General features: G+C 38.2%; 1 protein-coding gene across 1 annotated transcript in view; it reads right to left on the bottom strand.

Annotated features, from left to right (window-relative positions):
* CLIP4 (CAP-Gly domain containing linker protein family member 4) overlaps window positions 1–18591 on the bottom strand; it is an 844808-nt gene that overhangs the window by 764423 nt on the left and 61794 nt on the right. Inside the window, exon 3 of the mRNA XM_044060201.1 lies at window positions 9293–9529. Coding sequence (XP_043916136.1) covers window positions 9293–9529 — 237 coding nt within the window. The remainder of the gene's footprint in view (window positions 1–9292; window positions 9530–18591) is intronic.

Here is an 18591-nt window from a genome sequence, read left to right as displayed (position 1 = left end):
TGCAGGGCGAGTGTACTTCAACTGCAAGAAAGTTTTGAAGGTTTGGCACCCTAGCCACTGATTTTATACAGCTGTCCTTGACCCCTTCAATAGTCAGGGTACATGCAAGGTGCCCAGCCATGTTCTTTGGCAATGCATAATCCATGTAGCTAAGGCTTTTGCAAAACCAATCTAATGCTGAACATCTCTGGTTAGCAACAGAAAGGGTGGGAAAGCACACAGGAACATTCCTGCCCATGAGAATGAAAGGGCATCCATTTCCCAGGCCCTTCTGCAAGGAGTTCTGGAGCAGAAAGTTTTTTCAAGTATATTGTCACAATTTGCGAGTGCATCATGGCAGACAAGTTAACTTCCAGGATGCACACTGCCCCAGTCACTTTGTATTAATTTGGGCCGTGTTTTCAATAAAAACCTTTGTTTACATTTTAAATCAATCCACAGCCAAAATAAACTTAGGATTTCCCTCAGTGATGTCAACTAAGGGCTCTTCCATACACTTTAGGGGGCACATTTCTACACCTGTGCAACATGTGCCAATTAAAGCCTATGGACTCATTTCACGTTTTCACCAAGTTGATGTCACCTTTAACTTTCAATGGCATCAGCACGGTGATAACAAATTTACCAGCTGGTTAAAGTTAATGCTATAACAAAGATGTTCACCAATTGCATGAAAATGCTAAGTGGCATTTTATGTGCCACACCATCACCGAGTGTGACAATGCATTTTAAATGTTTGTTGTGAATGGAGGCAAACCAGCTGAGGAGCTCCCCAGAGGAGAATGATTTCTTAGAAACTCCAGAATGTAACCCTCCTGCTCAGCTTGCCTGCCACAAAACTTTGTTCTGATGAAATGTGCACAGTTTTCTCTGAAGGTGAACACTGCAGAGGGGTTAATACCAATGCAGATGGATTGCCCTGGAGAGGAGTGGGTTAATATTACCACACAGACTCATTTTTCTCAAGCACTGGTTTTCAAGGGTCACTTGAAAATTGTGCTCGAGTCATAAGGGGGAGGAGAAATGTGAAGAAAATGAAAGCACTGTCATCTGTGTTAGCATGTCTGTCAGGAGATTTGTGTATATTTTCATATAAACTTGCATTGTATGCCAGCATGCCTAACTGTGAAAATGTAAATATAGTTTTTCAAATGTTGAGTATCTCCCCATTTAAACAGAATGTTTAAATAATCAGTCAGTGTTTTGATATATTTCTAATTGCACATGTTTGTGAGGGACCTAATAAAGTACTATGGAGAATCAGCTGAACAGTGGGTGATGTCATTTTGTTAGGTGTTTATTTGAATGGAAGATTGACAGGAAAAAGAACCTTTTCAAACCGCTGACTGTTATTTTAAAAAATAAGACAGTTGAGACTGTTAAAGCTGTGCAGTTAGTCAAGTGCTGAGCAGTTTGTGAAGAGCATCTGTTAGTGAAGAGTTCCAGTCAGTGGACACCCATGAAAGAGATCTCACCAAAAAAAATCAGTAAGCCTGCCTTTGCCTTGCTGTTATGTGTTAGATTAGATCAGAGACAGTATTCTCTGGTTAGATTAGGAAAGTTTAGTTATTCGGGTAGTTTTTTTCTAGCATGATGGACTTCTATCCTACAGTTTAATTTTACATTTCTGGTGATTGAATTCTGGTGTTTATTGAAAGCTACTGATTTACATTCTTGTAATCATTTTACTTATTATTAAATGTTTTTCATTACTTTACACCGTGGCTGGAAATCAGTCTTTCTTTAGAGATTGGAGAGTGTTTATGCCTATTTGATACTCCCCAGGTCCCGCTTGAAGGCCTGGTTGCTCTTGTCATAGCTATCATTTAGTTTAATATTTAATTTTCATAATTGGACACCCCTTTAGAAGGGGACACTGATTGGCAGCAGCATTACCATATTACATTGGGGAAGGAACACAGCTGGAAATCCGTGTCAGGCTTTCCCACAAGTGTTTGGATGTGTGCAATTTAAATTTACTTTAAGTATGAGTGTATCAGAGGTCTATGACACATTGCTCTGATGTGTATTAATACAAAAAAGACATTTGGGGTGGACAGAAATATATAGTCCATCCCCAGGACAATAGAGCATGCTCCTGCTGTGCTTTTAGGGGAAAATTGTGAATTATTACTCCTGTTTAAGTGACAGTCTCACAATGGAGTCAGTAGTGAGGACTGAAGCTCCTTAGTTACTGACCCAAGATAGTAAGGAGAGTCAAATTTTATTGTTGGTAGTCTGGTGGGGTATTGGCTGGAATCAACGGCCTTAGGTCAACTGGTGCCCTAGGCAAAAGGGCTCCACGGCGCCCCCACCACACCATCCGGTGCACCCATCCTAGTCTACCTACACCAACTAAATACTGGAAAAGTGCCCCTACTAGAGCGGCGCCCTAGGCTGCCGCCTAGTTGGCCTATGCCATTCAATTGGCAGCGGTCCAGTGGGATTTAGCTGGCCATCAGAGTATTATTTTTGAAACTTGGTTTCATCTTGCAGAAAGCACTACCAAGCTTATCGGTCTACCACATATTTAGACCCCAATGAGAATTCTGGTGGAGTTATCCATATTTACTGAAGATTAGATTATCTCCATGCAGCTAACTAGAGATCCAAAAATCAAACCTATTGAGATGCACATCACACTAAATAAAGCCAATTATTAGATCACAGCATGTTACAGGATCCATTCAATGTCCCTGAAATCCATGTTCAATTTCTAAATATACCATTTGAACTTTAAATACATAGGAACTCCATCATCATGGGAGACTTAACTATACTTCAGTACACTGGGATATCTGTATGTCAAATGTAGGTCATACCAAAAAAATTCCTTTATTTCATAAAACAAGAACTCTTGTCATCAAATATTCAAAGAACCCACTACAGGCCAAAATATTCCTGACCTGGTCCTTATAAACATGGCATCTATATGCTATATAGTACTCCCCAGTTCAGTATGGCCACAATCTGCTAAATATCTTAAAAATCCCTGAATTATCTGATGTAGACATCACAGTATTCCAAGACTTCAAACATACTAAACTCCTGAATTCTATTATGAGGTCTCAAAATTCAAGTACAACTTCAACCCTGAAAATGTTTATGTGATTAGTACTTATGAGGAAAAAAGTTACACTCACCTAGATAAAACGTATTAACCTGACTGCTCCTACCAGAACTAAACAAAATGTGAAGTTCAACAGCAAACCAGATTTGTGGTCAGCATGCATAAACACAATAAAAAAAAAGCTTCTAAGACAATACAGCAAAACTAAAGACCCACAAATTACGGTTAACATAAAAAAAAAAAAATACTGAAGATACTGGAAAAAAAAAAAACACCCCACTAGTTTTGGAAGCAAACGATAATTACAAATTTTCTTTTTGTATGTCAGGAAATTAAGAAATATCATTCAGTGTTGCTCTGAATTTAAAATGGCAACACCTACTTGAACCAGTGGATGCAAAATTGGAAATTCACACCTCGCCTGGCACCTATGTCTCTGATGGAGAGGCGCAGCCATTACATCATACCGTAGCTAACATACACTCCTTAAAATAATCGCCAAGACACAAGAACTCGTGGGATACATTTCGGTTGCATGGCTAAGCTTATAAAGGTCCCGTTGGTCATTAGCCTAGTATATACCTATGAACCTATGAATCTAGTGGATATTGCAAATATATTAGCTAACAAACTGAGAGCAAATTTCAACCCACGACAGCTATACATTCCAATGGACCCCAAACCCCCATCCTTACAAAAGAACACTTGCTAAAGGTAATTTTAAAAACAAAAAAATACATCCTTCATGGGACATGGCAACATACCAGATTGCCTGCTGAGCAGTACTAAACACAATCTGGTTTTACTCATATAACTATTCATTCTGGTCTTAGCCACTGGTCTTGTCCCATGGGTATTGCACACAGCAGCTTTGATGCCACTTCATGTGTGTGACCTCTCCACAGACACCAGAAACTACACACTCATTAGCCTGATGAGCCTTACCTGAAGGCCAGGGAATGGGTCACAAGTGACCTAATAAACTATGACATTGAAGATTCACAACCTGAACCCCAGGAGTTTGGCTTTGTTAAGGGTTGAGCCTGTCTAATAAATCTGGTAATCTTCTTTAAGAAGATAAACTGTGGACAGTGCTGAAGGTCTTCATACAGCATATTTTCACCTCACCAAAACATATACCATTCCACATGCTAACATAATTAACCAGCTAAATGTGCTCCATGGAATGTGTCAAACTACGTTGCTACATTTCTTCAGACTTGACCCCCAGTAGTTTGGTTTTATTAAGGGTAGATCCTGTTAATGAATTTTGCAATCTTCTTTGCAAGAGTAGCAAGCCGTGGACAGCTGTCATGCGCTCAATATAGTACATCTTCACCTCGCCAAAGCACATGATATCATTCCATATGCTAACATAATTAACTTGAATGTGCTCCAAACTGTTCCCTATGTAGTTAAGTGGATAGCAAATTGTCTGGGGGACAGAATCCACATGGTTAGGGTGGCAGATGTAATCTCAGACAGCATGAAGGCAATCAAAGGGGTCCCTCAGGGATGCCTAACAGGTCCTCTGCTTCTCAACACATACTTCTCTGAGCTCCAATAAATGCCAGGAACTGTGGGTAACCAAGTCTGCAGAAGATTGTAAACCTGGTGCCATTCTCAAATCCCCTTCCAACAAGCAGAAGGTACAACCTGAACTTACATACGTTAATAACTGGTGCACAGATAATGGGACAAAACTAAATACTAAAAATTGAAATATTGTCGCATTTGATAAATAATCTCTCAACCAGACTTACAGTATAGGCAACACCCCAGTCCAAAATGAAGAAGTTTAGACAAAGTTTGGAACATGTGAAAATTACAAGAAAAACCCAGCCAAGCCACAGTTGTCACTGTGGGATACCTCACACCTCCTGCAACAGAGGCCTATGAGATACATGCAAATGACCTCTTAAGGACATCAAGTGTCTAACCTACATGGACTCCGAATGTCACCTACATGGCCTCCGAATGTCTATGGCTTTTTACTTTTAAGTCATTGTGGACATACTGAGGCTAACAAAGCCAAACCCCACTAGTTGTGAACATGCATGTTTCAGCCCTCTCATGACCTTGCCAACACAGCACAAGTGGACTGTTTGGCTACATTCTAGAAACACAGGTTCTTTACTCCCAGCTGATGTCCATAACCAAGTTGGGATATTTTGCAGACACCTTGATGGCTAGCTGTCTGCACACGGTATCTCCTCTAGATCAAAGAAGTCCTTACCCTGCTATATGCCACAGTGATCAAGCCTACCAAGGGGTATATCTTACTAGACATATTCGGCAGTTGGAGAGACCTTAGAGGTTCCTAACAAAAAAGATCACAGGCCTAAAAAAACTAAGCTACCATTGAAGGCTGAAAGTTCTGTCCCTGTATTCAGTGTCCTACAGACTCCTTAGCGACAAACTGTGCCGTCCTTTTTTTGTCATTAGGGTTGTGGCAGCCCAAGACCTCTTACACCTCCACAAGATAAATAGTCCAGTGAGTATTAGGACCAGAGATATGAACCTGCTTCATAAGATAACTAAATCATGGTGGAGAGGCATATTCATCACACAACTACCCCTTCACTGACACAAAGTTCCACTCCAGATCAAGCAATGTGACAGTATCTTCCTTTAAAATGGATTTAACAATTGGATGAGTATTCACAAACTTACCCTGACAGGACTGGCCTGTCTATCCTTGAAAAAGAAGGGAAAGGTCTGAGGGTGGGTACTGACAAGGCATAAATGGCCAAAAGGCCCAGCTGCCTTGTATTTTCTGATTCTACAGGGTTGTCCATGATGATTAACAGAGGGCCTTTACTCCACAGATGATATATGATTTGACAGCATTTAATAATGCCATCTATTTTTTTATGTTTGTGTGTTTATTTCTGTAATGATGGTTCCACTGACCACTTTGGAAACCGTCCACATGCAAAATCTAATACATCTATGGCTACAGCTTGATTACGGGCTGGTGGGTAGAAAGGGAGACTTGATTAAGATAACTAATAAACCCACAAGTGAATTTTTCTACTGACAATTCTCAGCATTGGAATTTGAAAGGAGAGGGGGAGGTGATGTTGGGACCAGGCTGACTTGAAAAAAACTGATTTTTTTCTGATATATAGTCTAGCTAGAGGAATGAGAATTGTAGAGGACATTAATCCCAATATCCTGATATAGTTACCAACTGTTGTGCGATTCTGGCTGGAAAATATCAGAAATTGCTCCTTGCTAAAGTTTACTTTGCTCTCAGGAAGAAACCTCATCATGAGGGGTATATCTAGGAGACAGACTAAAAATGTTATCCTGAGATGGAATAAGGAAAGATTTGTTTAGGCTAACTTGAAAAATCATAATGAGGGGAAGATTCTTGACACTGGGAGGAGAAACTGGACAAGCAATTCATAATGAAACAATGAGAGGACATATGTATGGATCCCAAGTATACAACAAAGACTAGAAGGTTAGGATTTTTGCCTGGAAGTACTTGCACAGGTATTTTATACCCCAAACAGACTACAAAGAATTTTTCCTCAGACGGCAAATGCTGGAGGTGGGATGGGAAAGAAAAAGAGGTAACTGGGAAAATACAGCTGCATAAGTTGAGCTTACTGTAATAGCAGATGTTTAAATGATCGCTGCAGCCGGCCAGCTGCCAAAGCTTCAGGGCACCTTTTACTTTTACTCATCCAAACTGTCAAGCAGGTTGAGGTGAGCTGACTAAAGACAAGTTTGGGTGCCAAGCCCTTCACAACTTTCCTGCCAACAAACAGTCCTAAAACGGCAATGCTGGGAAAAACAAAAAAATGCACATCCACACCCTGGCATAAAAACACATCAAACACAAGGGGGATGGAAAGAAGGAGCAGCTACTGCAGCAATGATCATGTGAACACCCATTGTTATGCTAGCAAAACTTACACAACTGCACTATATTCGTCATAGTGATCATGGTGACTGCGCAGTGGTGCAGCAGTAGTGTTGTCATCTTACAGCAAGAGGTTCTCCGGTTCGATTCTCGGCTGGGGTGCCTTCTGTGCGGAGTCTGCATGTCATCCCTGCATTCGTGTGGGTTTCCTCCCACACTACAAAGACATGTATCTGGAGCATTTCCCTCCGGGCCTCCACTGAAAATTGGCTTTGTTCCAAGTCGGACTTTCCCAGTTAAGAAATGTTAAATAAATAAAAAATAAATAAAATCACTGCTGCAGTAGACTCAGCTACATGGGTAGATTACCACAGCTAATTATACTTAGGAGGTCGCTGGAAAAGGGTCTAGGAGCCCTTGAAAAATGGTCCCAGCAAAGCTTGATCTGTACTTAAAGAAACAAGCTTATAGTGCTTTGTAAAATTATGTACACAGGACCAAGTAGCAGCTGCTAGAATACTTGCAGAATCCAACCCTTTCCAAACAGCTACTAATGAAGCCAAGCCCTAGTAGAGTGGGCCCTGACCCTGCCTGGAATAGATCTGTTATAAGTACAACAAAATGTAATAACCTTAGACAACCATTTGGGAATAGTCTGTTTTAACACAGGTTGTCCCTTCTTATCTTCACAAGAAATGAACAACTGATCTGAATTTCTGAAAGATTTTGTTTTCTTAAGATAAGTATTTGTGTCACCTGTGGTCATCCAAAATAAGAAGTATCCTTAGGTTCAAAAAAGAAATGTGGAAATAAACTATTTGGTTTAAAGCAAACTTGGATATCACTTTAGCCTTAAAAGGATTAGTTCTCAAAGAAACACAGTCCCTGACAACTAATAGCTTTTTTGGCGAGCTGTGTATAAAAATAATGGGACAAACAACTACAGCTTTTGAGGTATACAATAGACTGAGATCTGGGTTGAAGAAGGCACTCCGCTGATGGGGGGCATCTGAGAAATTTCTGGAAGCTATACTGCAAATATGGTCATTCATCATTAGCAATTTCCCACAGATAAAGGATGATACGGTAGCAAATAACTAATAACGCAAAAACTTTGTGGTTCATATTATGATCCCTACTATGAGCATAGACAGCAAGTTTTCAAAGTTCACTCTCTGGAAGTTCTTAGTTAATTTATTACTGCTAAACAGTCAGTAGTGAGAGGATACAAGGAAAACCCATGCCGGGAACCTGGACTTGCATTAAAATTAATGCCATTAAAAAGAGTTCTCACGAAGCACATCTTACTTAGTAAGCAGTTATCCACATTTTAGCACAATTAATTTGTTTCTAATTAAAATAAATAAATTATACCTTCAGATGTTGAATACATACTTACAAAGAACCAACAGAATTACATAAAATGCATTTTTCCATCCTTTACAGGGTTCCATGATAGCATGCCACTAATATCAGTGTCTCTTACTCTCCTCAAATTCCACACGCCCGTGGCCAAAAGCATTCCTCACACTTGGGGCCCAATAACTAGTGGGTTAGCTGTATATGCAGGATTGGGTGAAAGAGCTTTAGCTACAACGTAATAGTCTCTAGTATGCAAGATGACGTATATAGAAGTAAATATGCAGTGGTCAAAGCCAGGAAGCCATCCTTCTAGCCAAGTAGTTATGTGCAATTTCCACTGCCCTAAATGATTCTGCTACTGGCTAGTGTCATTCTAACATGGCTCTCGTCTCCACCACTGTTACTGTTGGAGGCATATACCCTTAGCATTTCCCCCATGACCATTACTGACAGACATGACCAGGCATTGCCTCATCATTTTTCTTCCACCCCACATCAGCAATTCCAATTTCCATCCCTCTGAATGAACTTTGGTGGACTAGGTCATTTCATCCTTCTACACTATGAAGCAGACAGTTACCAATTACATGCAATAAAAGTTTAAAGAGCCAGAAGTCCTGGAGCAAAAAAAAAAAAAAAAAAACTGAAAAACTGTTAATGACATTTTTCTGTTGAAAGAACACATCAATTAAACTGAAAGAAACTGCATAATGAGGGCACAGTCTCTCTGCTCCTCTGACTTCTCCAGACAAACAGATTATACTTTATTTCAGCTTGGATAAATGCTTACAAAACAAAAAATTCACACAAATGCTGTATTTCATGACAAAGGATGCATACATCTGATTTGAAAGCAAGTGATAATCAGTGCAGCACTTCTATTACTCTGTCAGTGCATAAACTGCAGCCAGAATGCTCCCTTAATAAAATTATGCAATAATTAAAGCAGCAATCAGAATTTCTCTTCTAATAAAGCATTTGCTTACCTTTTGTCCTGCTATACTCACACGATCTCCCAACTTAATACCAAGTGACTTAAGGAAAGCTTGGCCAGAAACATGATCAAAGTTCAGTGGCATGGCCCTTGAAATGTCACAAGACAGAGTTACAGCATCCAAGAGCATCTGCTTCAGCTCTTTTGCAATGGCAGCAGCATCTGCCATCTCCAGGGGCATATCCACTGGGTTTGAAATGACATCTGCAGGAATCTGGCCTTTTTCATTCTAAAAGTCAAAATGAACTCAAAGATTACAAAACACAGAAATACACACTTTAAAAAATAAACACCTGCCAATTAAAAAGAATTAAACTCCTGAACAGCAGAAATCATGTAACAAATATGTTGTTATGGCAATGGTGGGGCTCAGCAAATACAGAAAAATAATTACAGAACATTATGCTTCATTTCATACTTTCCATTCTGAAGGTTAACTTAAATTGACAAACCTGATGCTCATTTTCTTCATTATCAATACTCCTCCAAGAAAATAAAACTGTAGTATATAATCAGATTAGGAACATTAAAAACTACTTGCAAAGAAATACATGTTTTTGAACATCTTTATTAAACTCTCTCTTAAGACACAGGCAAACATACATTAACAGAAATACAATATACATCACACATTTTCTTTGCTACTATCAGTACAATATTACAAAAAAATGATGAATTCCTGCCTTCCCTTAGACCTCATTCTTCCTCCGCCCTGCCTTCCCTTAGACCTCATTCTTCCTCCGCCCTGAACATTATTATGTATGTATTGTTCCCACAATTTCCAATTACTTCTATGCAACTTGCTCCTTCCCTCTTCCAGTTTTTTTTTTCACTTTTATAATACTCAATACCTCAAATACAGTTGGTATAGACTTATTTCCATTTTCCAAATTGCTTCACTGGCAGCCAACAGAATTAAACTTAATAAAGCCTTACTATGTCTAGACAATACAGATCATGTATCCAAGCTCAAAAGAATAATTTCCTTACTTACTAGCCATTTACTCACCTAATATTTCTGACGAGTACTCTGTAGGGAATTTTTAATATCTGCAAACTCATTAAACTCCCAAAACATATCTGCCCAGTTACCTCTTCTCCATCATACCTTTAACAGTTGCTATCTACCTGAGAAAAAATAATTTAAAGTCTACTTGGGGTATAGAAATACCTAAGCAAACACGTCCAACTAAAGATCCTAAACTATCTGGACTTGGTTGCATACTTGGGAGCCAGATATATGTCTTTCCATTGTTTTCTTGTAAATTGCTTTTCCATTCTCTGTCTCTCTTCCAAGTCTTTTCTAACCTCCTCTTATTGATTCTCATAATTATCATGCAATATTTTGGATCTAGGACTTTTGAACGAAAGTTCACAAGCCCGAATCCAAAACCACCGAACACACATTAATGAAAGCGCTTTCATCAAAAAAAGCGCTTTTGTTAAAGTATGTTAAAAAAAACAAAACAGTAACTCTACTTGAATGCAAGGGGGCAAGCCCCCTGCACCCACCACACACCCCAACTTTAATATTGTCACTCCTAGGTTGCACTACAGTGAGGAAAAGGGAATTTTCCCTTACCGCACCGTAGTATGACTGGAACAACAAGCATACTTATGTGAAAGTGCTGCATCGGTGAACAGCACTTTCACGCAAGTATGCTCACCAAATTAGGATTCGGTGAAAGATGCAGTCGAGCATCTGTACAGATCCGAATAGTTTATATGGTTTATATGTCCTACTATGCATCGCTTTTAACAGCTGCCTCTCTTCTAGACTTAAAAACTTTACCAGAGAAGGTCTTTCACTTAAAATTCTCCCTATCCCTTTCTCTTTCCCTGTACTCTGAGATCAAGCCCTGGTAGGGAAGGCAGTCTCTAGCCTGCAATCCAAATGTCTTCTTGGCCTCATCCTACTGAATGACACTTCCTGCTTAAGTTATTTGCTCCCAATACCTTGGTTCCTTTGCTGGTTCCCCAGTAAATTCTGGCACCCCTTGCTTATTTTATGTACCCCTACTTGCAGTCATCCTATTGACAAAATCTCCTTTCTCCATTATTACATTGGTTTAGCTCTTCAAATAATTTCTTCTACTTTATGGATTTAATATTTTGTATAGTTATTAGTCTTCTTAAGAATCTGCATCCAGAAATCCCACTCTCTCTATTTCTTAAACTTCACACTTGCTTCATTATCATCATCATCATCTCTTTTCACTTTGAATTATAACCTTTTGTTATGTATATGAGCCTTAACTATTGTTGTTGTGTCTTTCGGCTTTTCCCGGTTAGGGGTCGCCACAGCGGAACTCCGGTCCACTAATGATTGGCAGTAGATTTTTACGTGCCGAGTTTCCAGCTCTGACACACAACCTTCAACGAAGGTATGCCCATTCACGCATGTCTCCAGACAGAAGACGCTGTAGCTGAGAATCGAACGGGACAACGTCTTACTGTCAGGCGACAGCGCTACCGCAGCAGCACCACCGCAGTCAATGTATATTAGCCTTAACTGTGTAGCTGTAAAATATCCCTTCAAATGAGGTAAATCTAAACCACCTTGTTTTATTGGAAGCATCAACTTATCCCATTTAACTCTTGCCTACGTCCCTCCTAGATAAATTTTGTCCACAACCTCTTCTCAGGTTGATAAAAGTATTGTGTGTGGTTACAGTATTTTTTGCTCGCTTTTCCATCTCTTTGCTGGTTGTTGATAAAAGTATCCCTGACCCATAAACAAGAAAAAAACGTTCTATAAAGCAGCACATAAGGAGTCAACAGCATTTTAAATTAGCACTTTTGTTCTTTTATGTTACACCAAGAATTTCTTCAGATGAAGACATTCTTGGAGTAAAATAAAAGAAAAAGCGCTCATTTACAATACTGTTGACTCCTTACCTGCTGCTTTATAGAACATTTTTTTCCTGTTCCTTGTCTTGTTGGCTCTAAGCCGCTTTTTGCTTTGACCCATATACAAGACTAAAATGACTAAACATTTTCACTGCTTGTATCTTACTATCCTTATCCATAAATAAGATTATCCCGTTTCGCTGTTTTTGTCTTATCTTTTGTTTAGTCTCTTCTCACATAGCCTTAGCTGCCATAACAGAAGCCTTTTCAATCTATACCCCCTAAATACTTCATCTTATCATGTCATCATAAATATGGGTATAGCGGAACCAATCTATCTGTGGGTACATAATTTATGACTATGGCCTTTGTTTTATCTTAATTAATTTTATATCCCAAAAACATGTGAAACTGTCTCAAAATGTTCCACAACACATACATGCCCTTTTCATGATACATTTGATAGAAAACAATATAATCTGCAAATAAAGCACTTTTCTTGATTAGCATACCAATTATATCCTTTTAATTCTGAGTCCCTTATTTTGTTTTATTTGCCAATGGCTCTAAACATGAAGTAAACAACAAAGGGGAAAAAGGACATCCCTGCCCAGTTCCTCTGTTCAAACACAGCTCTGAGAGGAACCCACCCACTTTAACTTCTTGGCTCAAGTCCTTCACATATCCTTCTAATTAACCTTACTATTGTATCAGAAAATGCAAATCCTACTCATAAAATTCCAGCTTACTCTGACCAATGCTTTCTCAAGTATTTTCTGAAAATTTGCCTCCCTCTGGATCATCACTGTTCTACTGATGTCAAATGTTTGCCTCCCCTCCACAAAACCACACTAACCCACATCTATCAAATTTGGCAACACCTTTGCCATTCTTTTAGCTAGCATAAACACGTTCTAATTATGGTTTAAAAATGAAATGGATCTATATGAACCTATGTCTGAAACATCTTTGCCATCTTTAGGTAACAGCCACCCCAGCTTTCTTCCAAGATGCTGGTGCTTCTCCTCTTTTTAAAGTACTATTAAGCAAAATCTTCCAAATCTTTATCTCTTTCCTCCGTACTAACTTCCATCTGTTCCTGAAGACCTTCCTGAAGAGTGATAACTGTGTTTGTTTCATCGCCTTCTATCTTAACTGTTATTTGCTGAGCCTCGCCTAACGCTAACCTTGGCATAATTAAGTCTTCCATAAATATTGCCATTTGTACTCTCTCGATCTCCACATTTCTCTGATTTGTACAAATTTTCATAAAATGTCCAGAATATCTCTAAAACCTCTACATGATCTCTGGTTAGTTTTCTTGTTACAGTTTCCCTAAGTTTGACAACAATCCTTTTACCATTCTGTTGCCGAAGTCATTGTGCTAAAAGTTTTTGCGCTTTGGAGTTACCAAAAATAGCTGCTTAACAGCGATCTTTCTAAATTCAAACATATTAACCGGGTACTGCCTTATTTTCTCTTTAGTTGCTCCTCTAATTCTTTTGTGAGATTCCCCTTACTCTATAACACTTTAACCTTTGTCAACCCTTTAAGTAATTTACTTAACCATTTCTTGCTCTTTTATTTTGACCCTATAATTAAATTACATTTTCATTTTATCTCATTCACTAACTATAACTTCTGAAAATATTTCTGTCTTCCTTAACTCTCAAAAATTTCCACTACCTATTCCTTAAATTCTTCTCTTTTTAACGGGTTGGAGGACCTTAAGGATTCCCTGCAAGATGCACTGTCGGAGATGCTGGGTGGGCATATTGGTCTGATGAAGGAGATGATTTTTCTGAGCTATGATACAGAATCGGAACTGCGTAAACATAAGGCCTTACTATCTCTAATTATGGTGGCTGCCAGAAAAGCAATTACTAGAAAATAGAAATGAAAATCTAAACCAACTATATTTGAAGCAGTGAGTATAGTAACAGAGATAAAAAAACTGGAATTGAGATCTTTAGAAAAGGTTCGGAGCAAACTAAATGGGAAAAATGGGAATTGTGGGAACAATGTATACAGGGAAGAATGAGGTTTAAAAGAAGGCAGGACTTAAATGAGCTATGTAATGTTTGACTGAAAATGGTTGCGTAGACTATAAGTGATGTATAATGTCTGAAACTGGGAGTGGGTCAGTACGGTTTGAGATATAAAATGCTTGCAACTAGGATTGTGTCGGTGTGGTTTGTTTTCATTTGCATAAATGTAGGACTGCTTATGTTGTAAGTGATGGTTTAATAAAGATATTTCTTGTTTAAAAAATGGCAGGAATTGAATCATTTATGTAATGATGCTTAGGTTATATGATATACAATAAACTCTCAGTTAAGCGGCACCCATGGGGATTGGCAGATGCCGGATAAGTGTAGTTTCTGGTTGCTTGAGAGTTACTATTGAAAACAGATCTAACAAATACTGTACCCTATACTATACCATACCATAAACATTGTACTGATATGATTTTAATATTGAAATACAGTAATTAAAAGCCTGGCTGGAACAATAATTTAAACTTGTATTTCCGCTAGAAAATGTGGCACATGGAACGGTTTTCAGTGGCATGCTGAGTGGATTTGAATTGAGTGAACTGAATAGAGAGAGAGTGAATGCATGTATGAAAGTAGAACCAACTGTGTGTGAGAGATCAAACAGATTTATGAAAGCTGAAGAGAGTTGTGTATGAGAGATCGAAGAGACAGAGTGAATGCATATATGAAAACAAACATGAAAAATGCGAGAGATCGGAGAGATGTATGAAAGCTGAAGAGTGTGTGTGTGTGTGTGTGTGTGTGTGTGTGTGTGTGTGTGTGTGTGTGTGTGTGTGTGTGTGTGTGTGTGTGAGTGTGTGTGTGTGAGAGAGAAAGTGGAAACGAATGACTGAATGCATGTATGAAAGCTGAAGAGACTGTGTGTGTGAGATCAGAAAGAGAATGTGCAATCTGATGCAAACTGACTGAGTGAATATGGAGAGAGTGTTGACATTTTAGCAATTTGACTTGTTTGGTTTGCCTTGTTCTCAGGTTGGGGAGAGAAGTAATTTATTTGTATCTTCCTTTTTAAAACTGTAAAACTCTAAAAATGTAAGGTGTGTTTCTAGAGGGGGAAAAAGTGCAACACATGAAAAACTGAATTGTTCATACTATACTGTATTTCTTTGATTTTTTTTTCAGGTTCCTTGAGTTCCAGATAACTGAGAGTTTACTGTATAGCAATATATGTGAAGCATGATGCTTGCTAATTTTAACTTGCTAAACCAGTTTGCTTACTTTTATATAAATGTAAATGTGCCTATGCACAAGTAAAGGCGTTTAAAAAAATGAGAGGTCAAGTTCTTCTACAAGATAAGTAACTCTAATGTATACAGCAACCTTAAGTTGAAAAAATGCATGCAATTCACTTCTGACTGAGTGGCTAAAGTAGCCCCATGGAACTTCCATCAGTATTTTGCACTTTGACTCTCCCTGACCGGTTGAAATAAATCTCTTCAAGCTAATTTACTTTGTGAAACAGGAGTTTTTGCAGTGATTCACTAATTGCTGAAATTGGAGAACACGGGTATCTTGGCTGAAGAAGTCCTTGCCCAAGCTTTCAGACTTCAGTGCCAAGACTACATAAATAAAAGATTACTGTACAACTTTATAAACAGGTAATCAGCGCAAACACACAAACTATTTTCACAATGATCAGGTAAAGATACCCATTTACCAAAGACATCACTATGGTTTTACACAATAGACGGATGGACAGTAAAAATGGTGATGATTCCTCTGAAGTTTTATACATTCGTGTCAGTAGAAGACAGCTGGAGGCAAGAGCTGTAAAAGTGAGTTGCTGATCACATCTGCATTCATTAAACATAAGATCTGTAGCTGAAGAAGCCCTTGTACATGCTCTCACACTGGTGATGTGATAAAGAAAGCGTAACAGTACACAGATAAAAGCAAAAATCAGGGTTCACTTATGACATCGCTAGGTGATATAATTTGGAGGTGTGGCGAGTCACATAGACGAAATGACACTTATGTTAGGAGGTACCATTAGCAGCTAGCAAGATTCCAGCAAAAAAAAAAAAAAGCAAGCAGAACAAAAGCAGCCTACCTCAAGTTTGCAAAATGTTTATGGCACTGTAGCAGTGATTCAGTGACCTCTGTTGCAATCAGCAAACATATGACCCTGAGTTGAAGATATGACTTAAGCATGAACTTCACTATGCAGATGGTGAAATAAAAAAAAAATGGAAAAAACGACTTTCTATGTGACAAGTTACAGGCACATACTTTCTAATTAAACTGGTTTAGCCAGGAAGAAAATTCATAGTCATCATTATCAAAATTACTCTAACATTGATGTGTTTGTTAGAATGCTCAGTATACAATGGAATGACACTGTTCTACAGCAGGCTTCACTAGGTGTTTATTTAAACTCCCTTACATAACTGCATGTCATTCCTTTTATAAGTAGGCAATGACATAGTTAATGTTCTTAGCATACTTAGAGATGTATGAACAGAATTCTGCATTCCCTTTTTAAAATACGTAAGTACATTATATACATGTTATGAGTTGCCAAGCATTACATTAAACTGATAATTTTAAATTAAGTAATTCTACACTACAGCCAAATTTTAAAAGGATGTCTCTGGTACCAAAAACACTAAAAAAAACACCAGCCAAGGTATATAAAAAAAAGCTGAAAATATTTATTCACAAAATGTTAATCTCTTTTGTCAATACAGACTTCATCAGAACACTGAATAAAACAGCATTTTGTGAATAAATTTTCAGGTGTTTTACTATGGCTGGCATTTTGTTTTGGTTTCAACTCAACTGTCATGAACTTTTCTTATCAAACTTCTTATACATTAAAAAAAGACTAATAAATGCAAGTTTTCAGTCTTCATCATCATGTTCATAAAGTTCACCAAATTTTACAACCTTGGCACTACCCTTCCTCATGCTGCACCTACTTTCCTCAAGTGGACCATACCTGTCAATCCCAGTGTAAATTTGTGTCTACTCTCCCATTCATCTAGATTATATTATCTTTCAAACTGTCTACATAGTTTGCTGTGTTTCCATGGTGTGTTTCATAACCTGGGGAATTTAAGAAGGCTTTTCATTCTAGATATCTGATATTTTTCCTAGGACAGTTCGTGGTGCACTACAGTTTTACTTGGAGACATGGGTTGAGAAGCATTTCCACAACTCTTGCTTATCACTGTTCTCAGAGCCTCTATTTCATGAGCTTAGATGCAATAGTTTTACATAAATCTGCAATTCCTCTGGTAAAGCCTTTCATCTTCCATATGAAAAGCAAAGGATCTTAGTTTAGCTACCTGACCAACAATTCTGGCTTCAATATGGAAACTTTCCCATGGCCTTTACACTTCTAATCTTTCTCCAACTTGAAAATATTTCAGTTTTTAGAATTTCAATGACATCAATAGCATAGGTTAAATAAGAAATTTGCTTTTCAGCCTTCTGTGCATTAATAATTGAGTTGTGAAAAGAACTGCAAGAAGAAAATCGCACTCCTGGCACTGCTTTCTCATGATTTTTTTTTTCTTCATACTTTGAATGGCACTAATCACTTTTCCATGCTCATCACAATCAAATTGAGTTGTCATGACATGCCCGAACTCCCACACACACACATACATTTTATGAATTGCTGACTGAGTTGCAGACTACAGTCAGACAGACAACATCAAGGTTCCTTATCTCTAGACTACATACTTTAATGCACTAATGACATCTGCATCTGTTTCTGTCACTCTTATTTCACGAACCTTTTAATAATAATTTACACATTTAGAATGCAGAGCATTTCTGAAATGGTACAAAGAACAAATATGTGCCTACTCAGCTCCGATAAAGAACTAGTAGTAAATGTACCATCACTACTTTTTTTGATTGCTATGGTATGCACTGCAAATGATTCACCTCTTGCACTTACTTTTCATTTGAATCAACACTCCAATACATCACATCTCTTGCTTTTCCTTTGAACTTTATTGCTCTCATAAGTAATGAATGTGTCCTCTTAAGATGGTATTTTCAACACATTGGGAGTTATTTTTGTCAACTTCGAATAGTAAGCTCCTGGCACAACTTACATCTTCTATGAAAAAGAAAATGAGACTAAACGTATTTCTTTACTGGTGGTTTTTGCACAGGCCACCTTCTTACCATAACTTTTTCAGTAGCTGCCTTTCTAAGTTAGCATCAGTACACCTTCACAAAAGGTTTACTTTTTCTTCTGTCATGGCTAACTGAAGAATTTAAAGAATGTCTACTACATCTTGTAACACACTGTGCTTCTTTAGTACTCTACTCAACATATCTGCTGTGCACAATTTCCTGCTTCGTCCTTTATTTCACTTTTAATAACATTTTTTTCTGTTTGGATGTCACCCCGTCTCAATGACAATCA

This window comes from Protopterus annectens, chromosome 1.part2, assembly GCF_019279795.1.
Source record: "Protopterus annectens isolate FY-2018-M chromosome 1.part2, PAN1.0, whole genome shotgun sequence".
In the NCBI taxonomy this organism is placed as follows: Eukaryota; Metazoa; Chordata; order Ceratodontiformes; family Protopteridae; genus Protopterus; species Protopterus annectens.
Note: the sequence above shows the minus strand (reverse complement) of the source record. Positions and strands in the feature narration are given on the sequence as shown.